At 42.1% G+C, this 22865-nt stretch overlaps 1 protein-coding gene across 15 annotated transcripts in view; it reads right to left on the bottom strand.

Moving 5' to 3' along the window:
• Window positions 1–1431: 1431 nt before the first annotated feature.
• The window catches only part of KCNQ2 (potassium voltage-gated channel subfamily Q member 2), a 121427-nt gene continuing 99993 nt past the window's right edge, over window positions 1432–22865 (bottom strand). For 4 of the 15 annotated variants that reach the window (XM_074969515.1, XM_074969518.1, XM_074969520.1 and 1 more), the window contains 2 exons: window positions 15259–15382; window positions 1437–14376 (listed from right to left, as the gene is read on the bottom strand). In XM_074969515.1, coding sequence (XP_074825616.1) covers window positions 13639–14376; window positions 15259–15382 — 862 coding nt within the window. In that variant the 3' untranslated portion in view covers window positions 1437–13638. Of the gene's footprint in view, window positions 14377–15258; window positions 15383–22593; window positions 22702–22865 lie in introns of all 15 variants that reach the window. The other 11 variants (XM_074969508.1, XM_074969511.1, XM_074969510.1 and 8 more) reach the window with 6 other exon arrangements.

Here is a 22865-nt window from a genome sequence, read left to right as displayed (position 1 = left end):
ATTCTCAGAAGCCAGCACCTTATTTTCAGTTAGCATTACATGCAGTTCCACCCACTGATGGGGAGCGGTCAGTCTTTCTGCCTTGTCCTCCCATTGGAGAGCAATGGGACTCTTGAGGAAACTGACAAGAAACTGCAATATTTACATTAGTCAGCCATGCATAGTCTCACCTTTGGCTTTCTGACCATGCTAGCTTCAGCAAAGTTACCAGGTGTGGTGATTTCCAGGAAATAAACTGGCTTTTAAAAACTAAATTCTCATGCCCTGCAATGTAAGTTACCTGGGAAAAGCCTGCAGAAGGGTGTAAGTAGAACTGGTTGAAGGGTAACTTCCCCTCCATGTACTTGAAGTATGAATATGCTTTGCTGCCCTCTGCTGGTATGAACAGTACCCAGATAACAGTTCTTTAGCTTTCTGGGTAGAATTCTGTGCTTCTGGCACCTCAGCTGGAATCTTCAGTGTACAGAGCTGCCTGGGATGTCTGTATTGATGTGCACAGAGGATTGGATCTCCAGGTATGCCAGAGCAGTGCTCAGTAGATCTGAAGGGGGAGGCCAGCCCTGGTGACTTTCTACCACTGTGGCCCATTGCAAGTTAGAGCTTGAAGGCTGCTCTAACTTGCACCAATGGATAATAGGCCCCCTAGACACAGATCCATCAACCGGAATCCCCATAGAATCCCCATTGCACTCTGAACCTACGGGGTGAATTCCTGACCCCATTGTAATCAACAGCTTTGCCACTGACTTCAATGGAGCCCCCACCCACCTTCTCCTGGTCTTGAATCAGCCTAGCCTATGCCAGTATTTTTTTCTATTACAGACACTGTAACTAAGAGCTCTGAATTTCACGTCTACTGCTTGAGTATACACACAGCATTGAGTAAGCTTCCACAATACTGTCCCAGAATGCACTGGGCTCAATGCCAAATTTGGAAAGAATTCATTGGGGACTGTCTCTTTTGTTGTTCTAAAGTTCTGGATGGGATAGGCCCAGGGCATTACATTGCTGCCATGTAAATGGACATAATATTTACCTACTAGATCATGTGTGCAAGCTCTACGCGATCCTGTGATGGATGGTGCTAGAGAAGGATAGCCTGTTATGTTGTTAAAGGTAGTCTTTAGTCTTAAAATTAAAAGCTGCTAAAAATAGTACACTGAAATATTCTGCCTGGATCAGGCCCCAGGATCTGTTGTTAAGCATTTTTCAAGCCTTTGCAGTCCTTTTTGCAGCTTGGGGTTCGGTCTCTCACCACCCCAGTAACTGGCCTCTCTTCTGCGTCACTTGTTAATAATACACGTTTGTCCACACAGTGGTTTTAACTAAAAGAAACAAAGTGAACTGCAGGGGAAGTGCAAAGAAAAATAAATGTGTATTTCATCTCACAAAGGTTAAGTCTCTGGGATATTTACTGGACGCAAGTTGTCCATTCTGATACTTTGAGACCATTTTTTTTAAACTTTCCTCCATTTCCCTTAAGATTGCAAAGATTTTTTTTTTAATTTCACACATATACATTTTCTTAGCTGTCACTCATCCATTTGAATTCTTAATTATTTTTCCCAATTTAAGCCAGTATTTACCAGCACTCTTTGTAAACTAGTTTTTCCCCCCAGGAAACTGCCAACCCTGCATCTCATCCTGTAAGGTAGTCAGCCAGGCCCAGATACACATTGTTTCATGCTCAATGTTTCCATGTAAAAGTCTGTGCTACTTAGCTTGTCAGTGGTAATCGTGTAAAACCATCTGTGATTGTATAATTTAATATCGTAGCTATTCGAATAGAAAACTGTAGGTCATTCCCTTGGAATCTATCCCTATAAAATGTACAGTGCACAAAATCCACGATTGAAATGTACAGAGGAAATTACACATTCACACAAAAAGTCAATTTGCTATATTACAAGAGAAGTGTTTACCATTCAATACATACAAAATGTTTAAAATTGTACATATGTACGAAAGGCATTATGAAATATTCTTTGGAGCTGGAACAAAAGTGCAAAAAAGCCAAGGCAACAGAGCAAATTAAAGGAAGCAAAGTAGCTGTCTTTGCTTTCTAAAGGACAACCAAACTTTAATGCTTAGTTGAGTGTCTGTGGAATTTTATAAACATGCTTGAGAGGGAATACACTGACTATCACCCAGTCAAAACTCTGGGGTAAGGTGAAATTCATCTCGTTGCAGAGAACCAGCACAAAGTATATGTGCTATCTATCTTCCAATTAAACCCTACTCGGACAGATCCTCTGCTGGTGTAAACTGTCATAGCTTTACAATGGAACTATGGCAATCTACATGAGCAAAGTCATCTGCCCCTAGGTTGAGGACGTATGTGGGATTTCAGTAGTACCTAAGTCTGCTGCAAACCCTCTCCTGAGACAGATTTCATGCCAAAGAAGAAATCCAATCACAATTCATTCGGATATGTCTTGTGTTGGAAATCTTAATTATTCTTCTTCAGGTATTTTATTTTTTACTTTAAGTCTTTGAAAGAAAGACAAATACTACATGGGCCAAGAGTGTTGGCAACACTTTAAAAGATTAATAAAACCACAGGGGCTGATTATCATATGTACTGAGACATGACAGCTTCTATGGATTCAGACTGGAGGCCAGAGTGCCAAGCCACCTGGAAAATCAGGTCCTTAATTGCTCAATATTCATTGTTGTATTCATCTCAGCCTTCAGAGACTGAGTGGTGTTTGTGCAGTTACTAGACCAAGGTTTTAAAAAACGGGTGCTTAAATCTAGGCACTGAAGTTCATATGTAGAAACCAAAATTAAGGTCAAGATTCATGGCCCATTGAAGTCAATGGGAGTCAAGATTCATGGCCCATTGAAGTCAATGGGAGTCAACTGCTGAGATCCATGGGGACATACGACATTTTTCTCATGAATCTCAGAAACTGACACTTTGTTTTAGTAAAGATTGAGCCCATATCAAGTTTTGCCCATGTAGACAGATATGTCTACAATTGGCACTCTCTAAGGGATGTTCTAGTCCCACTGGAGTCAATGGAAGGTTGGCTATGGACCTTGGTTGTGGCAAGTTTTGGATGCAGAATTGGTACTGGCCCATCCAATAGATTTGCTTTTAAAAAAAGAAAACCACATCAATTAAATGATTGTGTTTTTTAAATTTCTAAATGGGCTGTAATTCCTTTCGAATTGGACTTCCTAGTTGGGATATGAATCTGTGTCAGTCCTGTTACAAATCAGAATGGTCTTCCATTTTGATATAAATGTTATCAAAATAGTCTTTCCTTTTGGTTTGACTTATTTACTCAGATGAGAAAATAACGTACTTTCTTTTCATCTTATATGCATTTTTCTGCTTCAAAGCATGCAGTGTATATGTCTATGCACACACATAAATATATGTACGTGTGTCCAAACACACACACACCACCTTTTGCAGCCAAAGCTATGTTGTCCTTTTATCTTGCAGTTCATGACTGAGATACTTTATACATCATTCTATCTGTACAGTATTTACAGCTCAGATGAATAGCAATGAAGAATATATAGAAATACAGTATTTTAAGTATTTCAAAAAATTAACACTCCAGAAACAGTTTCACTTATTTTTGCTTTCTGGTAAAATACGTTTAGAAGCATTCAAATGCAGGGTATCCCTTAACAAATGAGGATTCCCCCCCCCCTTCCCTGCCCCGGTACTTTGAGTGACATCACAAAATAGGCAGGTAACACTTTATATCTGGTGTCTATGGAACGCATACAGGCTAAATTACATGTAACAATATCTATCAGCAATTGGCATGTAATGTGCAGTTCTTGTGTGCTTCAGGAAGTTACTCTGCCAAAGTGACACTAACAAGAAATCTCATAAATACAATGCCTTTACTGATGACACAGGAGTATAGTTTTCGTATATGGGGCATTCCTGTTAAAGTACAGTGAAGTCTGCATATTTGAATTACTGGTAAAAGAATGAAACATTTATAAGAATAATTTATTTCATCTCCCAAACAATTTTATACATGCCTTAGTCCTGGCAAATATTTAAAAACCTGCTGTTAGATCAAAACAAGGAACATAATAACCTCTCCTGTAAATGATCAGTTTTACTTTTTTTTCTGAAAACTTCAGATTCTCCACCCAGTGCTTGACTTTGGAAGCTGTGTAACCAGCACAAAATGTTCTGCTTAAATCTTGGGAAGAGGGCAAGGTAGTCGTTAGCGTAACCACCATGGAATATTCCACATTCTGGTCCTAGAACAGAGGATCTCAATCTCCAGAACAGATGCTAAGCCAGCGAAAGGGACAGTGCTTGCTCATTGGCTGGCACAGAAGAGCCCAAACACCAGCAAGAGTTGTAATGACCATCATCACCAGGGATTGAACTGGAGCATCCAGAGCTACAGCTTGAACTAAAGGACAAAGCCTTCCAGCTGGCAGCTATAGCAGATTGGTATTCTGCATGGATCAGGCATAGACGGAGACAGGTTACGCACACCAAATGGTGGGTTAGTCAGTGTATTTGTCAATTTTAAAATACTACAGTAAAACAACTACTTACACTGAAATAGAAAGTGTACACTGCATGCTAGAGTGGGAAGAAATTAGCCAGGCTGGATTCAGACGGTGTGCCCACCTCTCCTTGTTCGGTGGGCGGAAGGAGAGATTGTCCCCCAAGTTTCAACTTAATTTCAAATGTACCTGAATTTCCAAGTGAAACTCAGCTGCTACCACCATGTTTTCACCTGGTTTCAGATCAGAACCATCCAAACTGTAGAGATCAGCTTGGTTTCTACCCGAAACCATCAGCCCTGCCCCAGCACCTGAAAAACAGGCCCAGTTTGGCATGAAACTCTGCCTGAGCTTTGCATTGAATCATATCGCAGCTAGCTCTGGTTTCACCGGGAATGAGGGGAGACATCACAACTGCAAGGAGACCAGTTCTCACATTGTTTTATCATGATCTGCTATTGACGTGATACTAGCAGCTTGTTGGGTGCTGAAGAGATGGGCAAAATGGCTCAATCTAAACAAACGAGGGACATTTTGGACCCACAGATGGCTCCATGGGGTGAAAAAGCAATAACGGATGAAAAGCAAACACCGATCCATGAACTGATATATACGAGATTGTAGGGGTGACTGTGGGGTGTAGTCATGTGAAAAAACTCAAGAATAGGGTTGCAGCCCTGCCAAGGCAGTAGCTTCCCCTGTATATGGTCTGAACTAGAAACACGGACGACAAGGGACCTGGTGGGCACAAACAGGTACTAGATTATTAGAATCTAGCAAAAAAATAATGCAGCAGGGACTGAGAATTAAGGAGCATGGTAAAATTTTAAGGACAGTCTCTGGAAGGGGTACTGTGATGCTCTGTGGGAAATAGCATCAAGACGTTTAGTGGGCATTGAGGGTGTTCAGCACCTCACAAGACCAGGTAGAAAAATAATCAACTACACGGTAGAAACAGTTGGGTAACTTTTCAAAGGGAGGCCTCTCTTCCCATGGGTCCAATTTTCATTCAAAAAGTTTGTACTCTCATTTTTGCACCCACAATTGAACTGCAGGCACAAGGGTATAAATACCTGTGGTCCCCGTTACCCAGTTGGAGGTGTCAATGAGATCACGTTGAAATCAGAGTGCTCTCATCTCCTCCCGCAGTGAACTGGACAGGCAAGAAGTGTGCAGGTGCCAGTTCAGTGGTTTCAAGTTGCATCCACTAAAGTGGAGCCCTTCAACATATGTACCCCAGTATCCCTCCTCCTCAATGCTTTCCATAGCCCTCCGGATAGGGTATTCCCCTACTCCCCCTCTAGCATGCTCCTGTTATCACTGCCTGCATGAAATGCACAAGATTTCATGCACAGCCAACCACCATTCTTTTTTCCATATGCATATTTCTACAAACCTCTTCACCAGTGGGTGCACATGACACATGTATGCACCCCTCAGAGTCACATGTAGTAGAACCAGAATTGATGCATGTCAGACCAGACATAAATAAATTAATCACAGTATCAAAGACACATGGTATATTAGTGTTACCTAAAAAACCCATTGGGTTGTTAATGAACTTTGACACCCTATACAATGTATAACTGACAGCATGTTTGGTTTTTAAAAGAAATGTTTTGCAATTACTTTTTAAATTCTATTTCAGATACAGATATAAGGGTATCAATTTCTACTCATCTCAGATAGCATGCACTAGCAAGCAAAATCGGGAGTACAGTATGTGACCGTCTGGAAAGCACATTCATATGTTGAAAATGAACTCTCTGCCCCTCCTTGGTTCATCTGATAGGAGGGGGGCCGCAAGTGACTCTGGCTGATATCTAAAATCTGAGCTTGGTTACTATTGTATCAAAATATTGTATACGGCCTTTCCCTCTAAACATAATGTAAGGCAAGCAGTATAGTGCCAGTGGAGAATCAAACACTAGATACACTAAAGATTCCTATGTATTTATATTAATTCTTTTTTAAAAAAAACCAATCACTAGCCCACACCCTGACATTTTAAATAATGTGCAGGTTGTGATATGAAGTGGAGAAGTCAGGGACTGTAAAGGGAAAAGTTCTCCTTTCTCAAAATTGAGTGATAAAATTACCCCCACAAGAACAGGACCAAGGTGTAGAGGAGTTGGTTTCCATTTGAACGTCCATCACATTATCGTTATGTCTCTGCCTCCCTTCCAACCCTGATATTCTATGATTCTAAGAGGTTTTGTATCTGATTTCCTTGTTTCATTTTTGTTAAATGAAGTGTATAAAATGAAAGCTATTGACCCGAGAGAGAACGCAAAGGGAGAGTAATATGGCTCCGGCTTTAACTGGCAGCCACTACAACCCAGGTACAGTGGAAAGTCAATTTGGGGAGGATTGCTGAGGTTATGCTCAAAAGTGGGAGGTGCTGAATGGAGAAGGTGGTGTGGCCAGCACACTCTGAAGACATGTGCTCGCTCAGTGCATTCCTTGGGCAACTCTGCAGGCAAGGCTGATGGGAACACTATGCAGAAGTCCTATAGGGTTTAATAGAACAAGCTAGCCTAGCTATAGGGTTTTAGACCTTTGTCAGAACGTAGTAGAGAATTTACATCCTTGCTATGGAACTTTATAGGATGGTTAAAAAACAAAACAAAGAAACCTATAGGAAGGACAGAATTCTTTGTTACATTCTATAGGACTTTGTCCAAAGGAAAGTACCAGCTGAAAGCTAAAGCTGCCCTTCTTTGCAAAGAGCACCCGCTTTTTCCTAAGAATGAATGTCCCATTTGGGGTACAATAACTCCAACTGCCGCAGGGCCCACAGTTTACACGCCCTGCTCCAAGAGCACTGAATTGAGGTGTTCCGATATAACGCATGCTTCAGCCTGTAAGGGAAAGGGGAGAGGGAAAATCCAAATCTTTCAAAACTGCATGAGACTGCAGAAGCTTGAATAAATCAGCAGCTTGCAGAGCACAGAAGCCTGGCACTGTTTTTGCAAACCCTTAGGTAGTTTTTTTTTTTAAGAACATTTATTTTATAGCTGACAAATGAGAATTATATGTATGGATCTGGGGTTTTGCACTTACTGAGCATAATGTGCTGTAAGGGTCCGTTCCAGGCCTTTGTTAAGAACAGAATTGAACAGTAGCTGTATTAGCATGTAGGCTCTGTATATGGTACCTGTCAAACCATGATCTCACTAGAATAAGATGATGCCAATGTACTAACTCTCGCTATAATTACATATATATATATATATATATATATATATGGGCTTGATTTTACATTGTACAGTTCATTGCTATTATTTATTTTAAATATGCAGTAGGAGAATTCCTAGTCTGCCAGGCACCTTATACAGTCCCACACATGCCATTTCCGTGCTCAATTGGAGCAGTCTCTGGGCTGCCTCATGCTTCATAAGTACAACCACCCCATGGCCAGTGTTTGAATGGAGTGGTTGACAGAGAATGAGTTGGAACCTTTGTGGGGGGGAATGTGCACATTCTACCCCAATAACTTTTTTTGGATGTGCCTGATATTTGGCAAATTCCAAAGAAAAACTATTCCCTCCTCCCCCAAGAAATAACTTGACGAACCCGGAACGAAAGTCACTGCTGGTAGGATTGGGTATAATGGTATCTAGAGAGGGACAAAACCAATGACAGCAGGATTCGAAGGGAGGAAACGGTCGGAAATGGACCACTCTCATTACCACTTCAAAAGTTATTTTTCCTCCCTTGGTATCCTGCTGTCAATTGAATTATCTCGTTAGACTGACCTCACACTTGATAAGGCAAATCACAACTTTTCATGTATTTATACCTGCTCCTGTATTTTCCACTCCATGCATCTGATGAAGTGAGTTCTAGTCCATGAAAGTTTATGCCCAAATAAATTTGTTAGTCTCTAAGGTGCCACGAGGACTCCATGTTGTTTTTGCTGATACAGACTAACACGGCTACAACTAGGGATCCCCACCTCACCACTTGCACTTTCATAGAATAGATCCCTGGAGCTCCAACTGATGACCTGCTTTGACTCCTAGATCTTGTCTGTGATCACCAGGAAGTAGTGGGGGCAAGAAGCCTAACTGGTTCTAAGCTGGAGCTTGATATGTTTATGAAAGTGATTATATTATGTGGTTGTCTGCAGTGATGAGGACTGGACTTCATTACCCTGGAGATCCCTTCCAGTCCTTTATGATGGTCTTATCTGGGACAGCAGAGATTGTGTAGTATCTCTGCAGGGTAGGGCACTCAACTTCTTTGTGGGGTGTCGGGAACAGCTGACATTTCTGAACACCACCATCTCTGCTTGGTTCAGGAAGATCACTAATGTTGGTTGGACAGCTGAAAATACAGGGATCAGGGAGTGTAAACACCACAAATAATTCAAAAAATCTTCATTCAGTGATGTAAGAAAGATGTGGAGTAACTTTCTTCTCTCTTGGATAAATATTATACTTCTTACATTTCAATTAGCATATTTAAATAGTTTAAGTATTATGACTCTTAAGAAATTTTGTTGATCTTTTCCCAACAAAATTCTAACTAAACAAAACAACATGCTCAAGTTAAAAGCTTTGTTTAAATGACATTAGGTTTCTGATCAAACTGAAAGCCAAGTCATTCAAAATCGTAGGGCCAAATTCTATCTTCGAAGCGTGTGTTTATTTGTCACTGCCTTTTCTTGGTATACATCTCAGGGCAGACTATGGCTCACCGGTCTTGACTGCATTGGGAATTTACCCTGATCCCAGCCACTGAACCTGAAGTGTAGACATGAAGAGCCATGACTTGCACTGGCATGGCTTCCCACTGTTTGAAGCATGGCTAAAATCAGGGCAAATTCTTGCTGTAGACAAGACCATCGCTGCTACTGAGTCATTCCAGCAGGGTGTAAAACTGATGTTTCAGCCCTGACTTTAGATTTCCCCATTTGTTCCAATTATGCCTGATTACCCTGCAAATAGAAATGACTCTACTGAAGATACCTGAATCTCTGAAGCTGCTTTAAAAATATATTTTTACATACCTGATTCATTACGTGGTTTGCCTAAGGACATGCAATGGCTCTCTGGGTCAAACAATATGTTTTTCATTCATTTCTTTTATATTTTTTGTTTGCTTAGAAATTAATGTTAAGAAAATGAGTCAGCAAGGAAATTCACATACAAAATCTACATTTAAATAACATTAAAGTTCTTTTCCAAACGTTGGGAAATTCAAGCTGGGGCTGGTGCTCTGCTCTTATGACTCAGGGCCATAGTCTCCAAAGGCCTTCTCTGGACCGAGCTTGTTTTGTCTGCAACCTCAGTTCTTTGTGAAATGTGCACAAACTGCGAAATTTGCATTCTAACTTGGACTTTGAACATCCCCAAATTCAGTACGGTTTCATACCCAGTTTTTGAGCTGGCACATTACAAAGATGGGGGCCATTTGCAACATTCAAAGCAAGATCTGGGACCAGATTTTGAAACCTTTCAAAGTTTCCTGGGGTTTAGATCCTGGGTTTTGTTTTAAGGACACTTCTTCTGCACGCATGTGGACACAAACACAGCTTCTGTATGTCCAAACAGACACAGTTACAAATACCAAAGGTGCAGGTAAGAAGGCCCATTGAAAATTTGGCTCACAGCTTGTCTGGAACAGTGTCATTCACTTTGAATTTCCTAGCTTTTCTTGGGCTTGTGTCACAACTTAGCAGCTCCTAAAACTAGTTTCTGTGTTTGAGTGTACAGATTATATAGCTAAAACACAGAGGTGCAACAGAGGCTACAGACAGGCTAAGCAGCAGTGAGGCAGAGGGGAGAAAGTTTCCTTTGCATTTCTCATTAAACATCCTTATTGGAGGACATTTATGAGCCAAAAATCAAACCTTCTCTCCAGAAAATTAATGTTTCTCAACCATCAAACTGAGAAACTCAGAAAACGTTGCATTACTGGCTCTCCAGCAACTGCATATGCAATGGGAGTGGGGGAAGGAATGGAGACAGAAGGATCACGTGAGGAGTCATGGGGAGGATTAGACTGGAATTTGCAATGAGAAAAACTATGTAGGTGGATGAGCAACAAAACCATCCATTAGGTCCAAATTCTGTTCTGAGTTACACCAGTGCAAATCTAGAGGAAACCCACTGAAACCCAGCCGTGAGTTTTTCTTTGCTGTGTAGACGTCCCTAGGTTTACTTGCATGTGCAAAAGCACATGTGTTCCTCGAATTGCGTAATTGTTTACAGCTGAGCAGTCAGCTATGCAAATGCAGATTTTTGCATAAGTAAATGGAATTACCTGCAAATATCATGGGTGCATTTTTAGTGGCCCATTAGAAGATGCATCTTTGTTGGCCCCATTGGAGTTTGCCAGCATTTTTGTGCCCACCTATATATACCCTTTTTTTGTACATGCTTAAATACAGGTGCATGGGCAAAAGCCAGACTTACACATTCATGTGCAGCAATTTTCCATGTAAATATAGCCTGTGGGCCACATCTTATGAAAGTCAGGCCAGGTGAGTTTAGAGAGAGTGTGGGAATAAGCTGCCCTTTATAAATATGGATTTTAATGTATGATAGTTCCAAATTCAAAGCAAACACTCTTATTGAGGTTAGGTGTATCATACACTAATTACTTTAATTAGATACATCACAGGAGCTACTCCAGATTAAGAATTCTAGAGCCAAAAGAAGGCTCCAGGCAGCTTGAGTGGGGAAGAAAGAATTGCAGAATATGGCAGGAATGGGGAGGAAGCTCTGGACGTGCAAAGGTCTCTCCTCTCTATCCTTGGAGACATAGATGCACAGGACCCCCCTAAAAAGAGTAGGTTATCTCCCTTTCACTCATATATTGAGGCTAATTGGATTTGAAGATTATATATCATTTCCCCCCACCACTCCCAGGCAAGTGCTGCATGTTGGCCCTGACTAGATGTATAAAAGAATTGTTTTATTTTCCCTCCAGAAACCAAAAAGACCCACCTGTTCAGCAGGGGATTTCCTGCCCTGGTGGGTGAATCTCACAGACTCATAGACTTTAAGGCCAGAAAAGACCATCGTGATCATCTTGTCTGACCTCCTTCTCCCTGCAGGCCATAAAACCTCCCTCACCCACTCCTGCAATAGGTAACCTCTCACTGAGTTACTGAAGTCCTCAAATCTCGTTTTGAAGACTTCATGTTCTAGAGAATCTCATGGAATCACACTGAGTTCAGGGACAAGAGCTGTACGTGTCCCTCTAGGTGGTGTTTTATGGCTGCCAGATTGTGTACACCCCCCGATACCACTGAATTGCAGTGTGTTATGCCTAAATTTGTCTTTTTCCTCCTTAGCTTCCCAGCTGCTTCTCCTAATGACCAGAAGGAACGAATACACCAGGTTTCTCCTCTCACCACCAGCAGGTCAACCTTTCAAAATGGAGGGATCACACCTGTATTAGGTGCAGCAAGGCCTAAGGGACATGGGGGCATGTCGTATATTTGAAATATCATGAAAACTGGCCACTGACATTGGCGGGGGGGCGGGGGAGGAGAGACGGACACAAATAGCTGGCACAGTCCTGACTCCACTGCAGTTTATCCCTTTCAGAAAACACACAAGGTGTAGGGCTCCAGTTAAATGGGTGGATTCAGTGGGCATGGCAATGGCTCCTGTGTAGCAGCCCTGACTGTTGATCCAGATTCCTATGACCCATCCCCTTGAGTGACCCCTGCCGCTCTGGGACAGTAAAGGATCACTTTGTTTTGGTCCTGAAAGAAACCTCCTGCATCATCAGTTTTCCCCCAGCTTCGTGCGCCAGTAACAGTGACATGATCTTTACCTGGCTTTTCAAGAGGGAGTGAAAGAGAAAAAATAGAAAGACTTCCACTGCCAGCCCTTGTGGATAAATACAGGTCACAGGTGTATAAAAGAAATCAGGAGGAAACAAGGAAGCACCTCGTGACTCAGCATGAAGGATCTAAACAAAACAATGGAGAAGTCAGAAGGACAGCTTTGTGATCCAGGATCGGGTAGTGGAGGAAAGGAGGAAGGAACTTTGCTGCAAAAGCATCCAGGCATAATGCGAACGGTGTACGAAATGGGCAATATTTTGAGTTACAGGGCTCAGGCGCTGCTGGTGCTCTCGTTCCTTGCCTTGCAACAGCAGAGGGATCACAGTATCTCGAGGAACGTCCCTCTCCCCGTAGCTGTGTCTCTTGTGGCTGTAAGTTCACCACAGTGCTGCTAGCAATATCAAAAATTACGACAGCAACTTCAAGTTACTACAACCCCGTAGGTGGAATTATGGCTTCCCGTTCTGTAAATTTTGGCGGGTACACTATTAAATATAATACATGGTTTAAATGTAAAATGCCTTATCCCATGTCCTTTGTGGTGTTCCTCTTTGCCTTCAAAGACAGATTTTGTGTCTTTGACCTTCCTCCTCCACCTAAGCCACGTAGCAAATTTAATTTGAAAATCATTCTGGTTCCAAATGATGCCTGCTAACATTCTACCTCGACTCATCCTGACAGCATACGTCTTTCTTAGGGCAATACTGTAACGTGAAAGTAAACATCCCAATTTGTCAAGAGCCAACTGGGCTTCCATGAATTATACGGTAATCACACTGCATTCCCGAATGGTTAATGGAGGATCACGTTCCGTAAATTCAAAAGTAATCATCGTGTAACCTGGAATGTTTTACAAGACAGAAATAATCATGTAACCGCGTTGCACCTCTAAAGTATTTGACTGTGTAATCACCCAGTATCATGGTATGGTAATTACCATGTAAAAGATATGTTCAGTCACCAGTTAACCCCCTTCCCCCCCAAAAAAAACCCTTGCAGGTGATATTTGTTCCCTTTACCCTAAAAGATTACCAAGAAATGTGGTTGCCTACCCTGTACTGTGATATCGTTTCACCTAATTATCTTAGAAAGATAGTATGAAAGAAATCGAGACACTTCAAGGCTCCGAATTATTCACCACAGTGGCCTCTTTCTACTGAATGCTGGCTCAGCGTCTGTCCCCAGAGTAAGCTGTAAGAAAATATCCACAAGCTAAGTATGTTCTGGATTCATAAAACCTTAGCTGTAGATCTCCTCAAGAAATTCGACATGGGGATGGCATGAATGGGTGGCTGGCCAGTGCTCTGACTTGGCTCAATAGATGTCAAGATGCTTCACTGTCTAGGGGCTGACCAGCCCATGTCACTGAAAGGTCCTTCACCTGTGGCTGACCTGGGAGGCGGGCCACAAGGTGTGCAGAGGTCAGAATCAGTGTCTGACTCTCCTTCTGCAATGTAGGGTCTGATTTTGGCACAGGGAGCCATTGCTGCATAGCAACCGTTGTTAAGGATGTCCAAATTGTCTTTGGACTGGGAAATGCTAAATCCACTAAAGGAGCGTTCCAGTTCCTCGTGATCGACTGACGGAATGGAAATGGACGTGTCACTGTCTCTCAAGGCGCTGTCATGGTGTTTAGCTGTAATGTCTTCGTTCCTCAGGCACTCAGCACTGGCCCTCTTCCCGCTACTGTAAGCGGACAAGGAGCGCTCATGTGAAGGTGGGGGTGGGATTCTTACCAAAGAGCCAGGATCTCCAACTGGGGAGGATCCATGGCTATGCCGCTGGTATGGCTGGTGCTGCCAGGACGTTGAAGGGGGACATGTGTTGGTTGGCATTGTTGGGGCTGGTGGTGCAGAGAAATTCTTTTGTCCCATTGAACTGGTAGACCTGACGATCTTGATGATGCAGCCATTTTTGTCCATGTGCTCCCGGCTGTCTTCTGGACTGTGGTAGGGTGGCGCTGGGTCTGGTTCTTTGGACCCAAAATAGGCTTCTGCTTCCGTTGATGGGATACCCATCCTCTGCATGTAAATGTTCACCAGAAAGTCCAGCTTCTTCTCCATGGACAGAACCTGCAAAATGCCACACAGTTCCCCGTGCTGGGTGATATCTATGGACCAATACCCTGTATCCAAAGAGCTCTACTCCAATCCATGCTCGAATGGGGATCTGAATTTCATAGATAACCCCTTCCTACACTGGCACAAAGTGGACTTCCTTGAACTTTTGAGAGAGAGCTGGGATCCAAATCCAGTCTGAACTTTGGCAAGGACCTCTCTCCTTTTATGGAAGATGGATTTTTAAAAATATTTTTAAGTTATTGTACCCAAAAACCGCCATTTAGTGCATTCATTTGTTTCTGCAATGGCCTTTGTGTTTTCTTTAAGCAAGCATAAATGCTTGTGAAATGTGACAGATTTCAATAGAACTGGAGAACACTCAGCACCAGGCCAGAGGTTCTCAGCACTTCATTGGGTCAGGCCCTTACAGTGTGTGTATGGGGACTTTGAGTGGGCCTTGTGCTCTGGAGTGAATTTCACCTTGAACGAGGCATGGATCCTGTGGCAATAAAAATCACACCAACGGCCTTACTTGAAGTTGTCTAGGTTTAGAAAGGGAACATTTCAAAGGCACCTAGGTCACTTTGGAACCAACATTCTATTTTCAAAAGGGACTTTGAGACTTAGGCTCCTAAGGACCTATGACTTTCAGTGTGTCTTAGGCACTTAAGGCTTAGATCCTCAAAGGTATTTTGGTGCCTAACTCCCATACCTTTGAGACTCTGGGCTTTAAGTACCTAAGTCACTTTTATAAATAGGGTTTAAGCTGCCAAGTTATTTAGGCACATTTGAAAATTTTATCCAAATCTTTCCTCTATTCTTAATCTTAACTACTTTTAAAATCTCAACATACAACATGAACTTTTTTCTTATAAGAAACATCTGCCCCCATACCTGCTTTTCAACTTTTCCAAGCCTGCCCATCATGCTTGGGTCTTCTGGAAGCTCCCCCTCTGCTGGCCCTTTGGTTCGATCCTTGTCTGTCATTGATGTCCCTCGTCCAACAATCTGGTCAACTCTACCAGGAACAGAAACAACCCCCCCACCCAGAAAAGGCCGTTGAGTTAGTCAGATACGTCAAGGAAACAGGACTCTGCTAGCTGCTGGCTCTTTGTGGACAAAGCAACAACCTCTCTCCCAACTACCCCTCAAAATTACTTACACAAACAGGGAGAGGCAGCTGAGTGTTATCTTCGATGTAAATAAGTCGCTATATTTTCACAGTAGTATTAGCAGAGTTTGAAATCTATCAATACTGTTTCTATAGATATAATCTGGCACGTTATGCTCAGTAAATTTGCCCACTGGGAGGAATTTCACTCTAAGCAAGGTTTCTACCACATTCATTAGCATTGTATTTGTTACCGGTGATAATTTTGCTGTGGATAAAGTTGTGTGCCTACTTGGTCTAGATGAAATTCATGTTTTTCCACATCTTTACAGCCGAATCTTCTGCCTCTCTCCTACATACTCATGTCCATCGAGATAAGAGTCTTTAGTTCAGCACTGGAATGGTTACATCCCTTATTTGTAATCCTTTTTCCCCTGTCTAAGAATTTAAGGCTCCACATGGAAGTCAGAGGAGTCCACATAGAACAGGGGTGGCCAACCTGGGGCTCCGGAGCCACATGTGGCTCTCAGACGTTAATATGCGGCTCCTTGTATAGGCACCGACTCCGGGGCTGAAGCTACAGGCGCCAACTTTCCAATGTGCCAGGGGGTGCTCACTGCTCAACCCCTGGCTCTGCTACAGGCCCTGCCCCCACTCCATCCCTTCCCACCCCCTCCCCTGAGCCTGCTGTGCCCTCGCTCCTCTCCCCCCCCCACCCAGAGGCTGCTGCACACCACAAAACAGCTGATCGGGAGATGCGGGGAGGGAGGGGGAAGTGCTGATTGGCAGGGCTGCTGGTGGGCAGGAGGCGCTGGGAGGGAGGGGCGGGGGGGGGTTGATGGGGGGCTGCTGATGTATTACTGTGGCTCTTTGGCAATGTACATTGGTAAATTCTGGCTCCTTCTCAGGCTCAGGTTGGCCACCTCTGATATAGGAAGTCACAAGCTAATTATGTTTAATGCATCAAACCTAAATTTGCTCTATAGGTAATTAAACACGGGCATCTTCTGATCTAATAAAAACCAATAAGACATCTCTGAGCGGGGACATATTCTTAATCTTAACCCGATTTATAGCTATCTCCCTAAGCATAATCCTCACAAACTTTACACATGCATAATGTGCCAGAAGTGTAGGTGACAAAAACCAGATTAATTAATCTGGTTGAAACCAAGTTAGTTGTCTTGAGCGGAAATAAAAAATGCTTCTTATGCAATTCTGCAGTGTGGGTAATGGATCCATGCACCAGTATGAGACAGAGAATGGACTGAACGCAGACAGACAAAGGAAGATTAACAAACAAAACACAAGGAAAGGGATGAGACACAAGGCCATTTCCAACAACAGCGCCATCTAGTTGGCTTTGCTTTTGTGTGTGGAGGGGGGCCTGGTTTCTTATACTTTCTTTTTTTTAAACAGAGGATGAGATCATCCGTTGATATGCCGCAGCACAGCTCCCTGGACTATATTAGAGAGACAGCAGTTTACACACGCTGAGGATCTGGCCCAGGGAGATAGGGCAGATGAGCACATCATAGCTAAGGTAGCAAATATATAATAAGCAAAAATTATTTAATCCAGGTGAACTGACTTAGGTAATACTTTATTTGGGCAGAAATTTTCGGTACTACTACTTCACCTACAAAGTAATGTCTGACCATTTACTTACATGGTGAGTACCATGTGCTATAATTACAAGGGTAAATAACATACATGCCTTATTTCTGTGTCATATGCAAAGTGCACATTATTTACATTCATGAAGACTACCAAGTGGTCAGCAGAAGCATGTAATTATCTACATGGTAAAATCCTACAAAAATGTTGTAACCTTGTAAGCAAAGAGACATTTAACAGGAAAACTGGGGCTATCTTGATTTGGAATTAGAGGCCATGGTGTAGTAAAGTCATACTCTGATCTCCTTTCCTGCATATATAAACATGTAGACCCAGTAAAACAATGGTCGGGGCATGTGTTTAAAGAAGCCAAAAGTCTAATCCATCCTGATTATTTGAAGAGGCCAAGGAAAGAGGTTGCTTTCTTGTCCTAGTGTAACATCCTGCTGTAGTCATTGTACTGGAAGAGCTTTAGTATTCTATTTTAAACCAAAACCAAAATGTCCTTCAGTAATAATTGCCAACTAAGGAAACAAGAGAGAACAATTTGTAGTATGGAGGAAATTAAGGCAGCCCCACTGGGGTGCCTCAGAGCATGCGCCGACCCTAGAAATACTCTTTTGCTCTTATAACCTTGCTCCAGAATTCACAGATGACAATGTAAGACTCCTACTGACTTTAAGGCAAGTGACTTAGTGATCCAACTATTCAAAGGAGGGAGGGAGTGGAAAGCCTGAGCAATGGGTGCCTTCCTGAAACTTTCTGCAAAACCAGCATTTGCCTACACCAGCTTACAAAAACTGGCTTAACACACAAGCAAATGAATGCACCACTTCCCAGCTGGTGGGCACAAATATTTGTCCTCCCCAGTGGTATTTTTGTATGTGCATTGTTTGTGCATACAAGTGAGCCTCAGCTTTTTTTTAAAAAAAAAAAAGTGGCCCTTACAGCTGAACATTGCTGACGAAAGGGAAAAGAGAGAATTATTTTATAGCCCTTGAGTTTCGTTTCCATTTTAGAAACATTGTTTGGCTGCATTTGGTGAATTTGGTTACTAATGGCCGCCAGGGACTTTCAGCATTGGTTATCAACACGTATTTTGCAGGCTGGCTGCTGTGCAAATTTCCCAAATACACCTTTGCCTACATGTACATCCTTGGCCTACAGCACCCTTTACTGGTCTAGTCTTAGGCTCTTGCAGGGCACAGATTGTTAACTCTCCCATTGCATGGTGTTTTCACTGGAATGTAACTGAGACTGACCATAGTAATTTCTGTGTAATGCTTTCTCACCCAGATTTCTAGCAATGAAAGTTAGTGTTAGGATAGGATTTCTAAAGGGGCATATAAGGAAATTAGGCAGCCAATTCCCACTGACTTTCAGTGGGAGTTAGTCCCCAGTGCTTAAGGCATTGTTGAAAATCCCTTCACTTGCAGTACCACTAAGCCCCTTTTTCATCATTTTGTACTGTTTTTTTTTTTTTTTCAGTTCAACCCCATAGTGTCCATAAAGTTTCAATGATAAACCAGCACACTTGGTCTTCTTTTAAGCATGTGGCCATAAAATGAAATCAAAGGCATCAATTCTTAAAGCCAGTGCTTCAAAGGCAGGTGCCAGAGTTGTGCCCCAAAGCCTTGTGTGCCAAGCTTTTGTGTGCCCCACTTCCAGCAAATGAGCATTTCAGCACCTAAGTCAGGTAAAGATGTACCTAGCAATCCAGCTGTCTGGGCAAATGCTGGGTTTGCAAGCAAAAGGCCTTGTGGGTGTGTGAGTGAGCGTGGGTGTGTGCGTGCACTTAAGGGGACCCCTTTCCCCCTCTTACATCCCTGTGCAGGAATCAGGCACAACTGCATCCCTGTGTTCATGTGAGTGAAGAAAAGGCTTCCTTGCCAGCATCCCTGGGGCACTAGCCACCCCACACAGGGCAAAAAGAGGAGCAAAGCAGGTCGAGAACATGTTACACTTTCCTAAAGGGTGGTGCAGGGTGAGCACTGTCACTGATGCTGGGGGAGAACTGAGGAGGCCTCAGGCCTTCCCTAAGTTGCACATTGTCTGCTGGGAGTCCCCCTGGAGCAGTGTGCCTTTACAATCGCTGCAGGAAAACAGCTTGCGCCATAAAGACACTATCTGGTCCCAAGTGGGTGCACTCACCAATTCCTGGGGATTCGTCTTAGGCATCAGCCTTTGAAAAATCTGTCCCTTGCTTTAGATTTGTGACGAAAGAGGATCAAAAGATTCCTGATGGTATGTGACCTACTATATCACCTACGACGTTTGCCTGGTTCTGCTGCACCTTTAGTTTGAAAAAGCTGTATTGATTATTATTGTATTATTTCTTATTAAATTTTAAATAATATCTTTCCTTCTTTGGAATGATACAGAAAAATGTAAAATTCTTGCATCAGCCATGGTGCAGTTTTTCTCATGCTTCATGCTTACAGTTCATGCAAAGAGGTGTGTTGAATGCCCCCCTCCGGCCAGAAGCAGACATCAAAGGTCAAACGGCTCAAATGAGGAAAAAATGAAAAGTCTGGAAATATTTATTCAGTTTTTTTTTTTTTTTTTTTTTACATAATCCAGGCACAGACACCAAACCCCCTTCATCCATGTCACATGACTGGCTACTTCTCTTCTGATTGGTTAATAGTATTTGTACGAGACATATTTAATCTGATAATACCAACTACTCATGTCTATGCTGCTCAAAAACATAGCTGGGGCTACCTGGATTTTAAAGTGATTGTATCTTGAATCAGCTGAGCATTCGAAGTTCATGAGCATACAATATGTGCTATACACTATAGGCTACATTCTGCCGTCAGCTACACATTAGCAGTCCGTGGTCTTCACTGTAAGCTATGTACATGTATCTGAAGGCAGCATGTGACCTTACACACCCTTGGGCTGCCAAATACAATCCAATTGGTTGAGAGGGTTCATGTGACTTCCAATTGTTTGGCACCATTGTTCTTCTAGCTCACCAACAGGTGGTTTTTATTTTATTTCATGTTTTTTTTAATTGTCTGGCCATCGATTGGCTGAAATGAGGACATGTGATGTAAAACAGAAGAAGCTCAGTGCAGGGTAGCTCTGCTGTTGTAGCACATTTAGGGCAAAACCACCTCAGAGCTGGGATGATTATCTTATCACCCATTTAGGGCCAAATCTGGGAGCTCTTACTCAGCTATAATGTTTGCTGTAGTTTTGCCTGAATAAGAATGTCTGGATTTGGGGCTTGAATCCGGCAGGGTGCTGAAAGCTCTGGCCCCGATCCATCAAAGCACTCAAGCAGGTGCTTAACGTTAAGCATCTGAGCAGTCTCCATCCACATAAATGGGGCTATTCATGTCAAAGTTAAGCATGTGCTTAAGAGTTATGCTGGATTGGGGGCAGAGTGCTCAGTACCCTTCAGGATTGAACTCTTGGTCCTAGGGTCCATTTTGGGGCTCCTCTGCTGCCTGCACCCTAGTAAACAAAAACAATGGGGAAAATTAAATGAAAATGGGGCAATAAATACAAAATACCCCTAGGAGCCCCAGAGGTTAAAGCCCAATAATACTGCAGGTAAGAAAGGGATTATTTTCTGGTGCTAAGGGTCAGGAATTGTTTATATAGCAGGGAAAAAAGTCACCCCAAACAGTGTCTTAATTTTAGCTCTGCAGTCAACTGAGGGAGGGTCAAAGTTCCCTGAAAGCTAAAAATGGAAGCAAGTTATAAAAAAAAAATATTTCCCAAGGGGTTATAATAGTGTTATGCATACAAACATGCTGTTTTCGATTGTGGGAGTTATATGCTTGTGAAGGAGCAATATTAGGCTAATACAAAATAGAAGTTTTAACACATGGGAGATAATATTATGCCTTGGGTTGAATGAGTGACCTGGAAAGGATAATATAAATACCCTCAGTTTGGCATTTTGGGCATCCTCTCCCATTGCTGGTCATTTTTTCAATCCGCAAGGTAGTAATTTTAGTGTATAAATCTCCACTCTAGCCAAGATGTTTTGTACATTGTACATAATATGTAGCTACAACTATATACAATCTGCCCATTTTTTAAAGTGCATTTCAAAATATTGTTATGGCTGAGGAAACAACTTCATGTTTAAAACCTGTTTTCAGGTCCTGAACTTTCAGAAACAACTGTTACCTTTTGGGTTGAAATTTCTCAAGCTAGACCTAAGTTCAAAGTAGGAGGTTTCTACAAGGTGCAATCCAACTGGGTTTTTTTCCATCTTCGAGTTAACAGGGTGTGAATAAATAGGTTTGAAAAAAAATTCACACACGTTTCTCAGGCACAGATAACTCAAAACAGCTTATATGGAAAACTACAGATCTGTCATGAATCCATGTACTTAGTTCTAAGTGAGGGCAAGCATATTTGGAAAAATATTTTGAAGGAATAACATAGTTATGTTTGAAATCAATTTCTACCTGTGCACCTAATATGACTTTCTACCAAATATATACATATTCATTCAGGCGTGATGCTCTAGATAAATGGGGAATATTTTGGTCAAAATGCTTGTCCCCATTTTTGAACCCACTGTTCATCTGTGAGTGTAAATCTGAGTAGTTACTTTGAATGATCTCGTTGGGTTAACTACTCGTGTTTGCACCTGCAACACAGTTGGGCAGTGAAGGGTCACAGACACATAGGCGAGACCTCTCTCCAGCTGATGTGCATATAACTGAGAACACACTGTTGTTTATTTCACTAATAAGACATGGAGTAAAATTTTCAAAATAACTTGGTGCTTCTGAATATTTTACCCAGAGTGAATCCACAGCAATGTCAATGGTAAAATTCCCATTGATTTAAATGAGGCAAGGATTTGACAGAGAATTTATTTCTGCACACAAAATTAAGGATTCTTTTGAACACTCGACCCAGCGTATGTGACATTTTTAGTGATGCTATACATTTACTCTGGTCAATAGAGTTGGACCAGGGGTGAAAAGGGTTCTGTGCATTTATTCATTTCCTTCCCTATAAATATGAAACACGTTTGATTCGAATGTTGCCCACTGGAAAAAAAACAAGGAATATGTTCATTTCAATGAATATAGGTGGGTAGATGCAAGCATATATTTGCACCTGCTTGTCTACACACACAGAGTGAGAAGTTTTCCATTCTTTAGTTAATCTTACCTCTTCTTCTAAATGAAAATAACAAATCTTGTTGCTCTTGAAGATATTTTTGTAGTCTTTTATATTGGCTGCAATATCATAACAAATGATGATTTTGCCATCCCAAACAACTAGTTGAGGATGACTGAATTATGCTCACAGGAGAAATCAATGGTTGTATAATTTTTTTGCCTTAGACTTGCCTTAGTGTGAAAAGCCATCGCCAAAAGTAAATCCAAGCGATTTTGAGGTATATGTGTCAGCGAGCTGCCTTATTAAGTGATGCATGCCGTCATATACCTGGCATGAAAGGGGTTTGACATTAAGCAAATGAAAAATCCAGAGAAAGCGGCATTTTGGTGAATCCTAACCTAGGCGAGTATTGGGGTGACTCTTTGGAAGAGAGCATGGGTCCTTTGGTTGAATACTTCTTATGCCGGGGAGTTGAAGGGGGCGGGGGACCCACAATCATATCTATCCTGGCAAAGTAAATAAGAAAAAAGACACCAGCAAAATGCATAATGAAGCAACACGTAGAAAGAACTTGGTCGGAAAGTTGCAGAAACATAAAGAACAACTAAAAAAATTAAAAATAAAAGACAGAGAGAGAGAGAGAGAGAGAAAATTGGAAAATATATTCCGC

Source organism: Natator depressus, chromosome 13 (assembly GCF_965152275.1).
Source record: "Natator depressus isolate rNatDep1 chromosome 13, rNatDep2.hap1, whole genome shotgun sequence".
Classification (NCBI taxonomy): domain Eukaryota; kingdom Metazoa; phylum Chordata; order Testudines; family Cheloniidae; genus Natator; species Natator depressus.
Note: the sequence above shows the minus strand (reverse complement) of the source record. Positions and strands in the feature narration are given on the sequence as shown.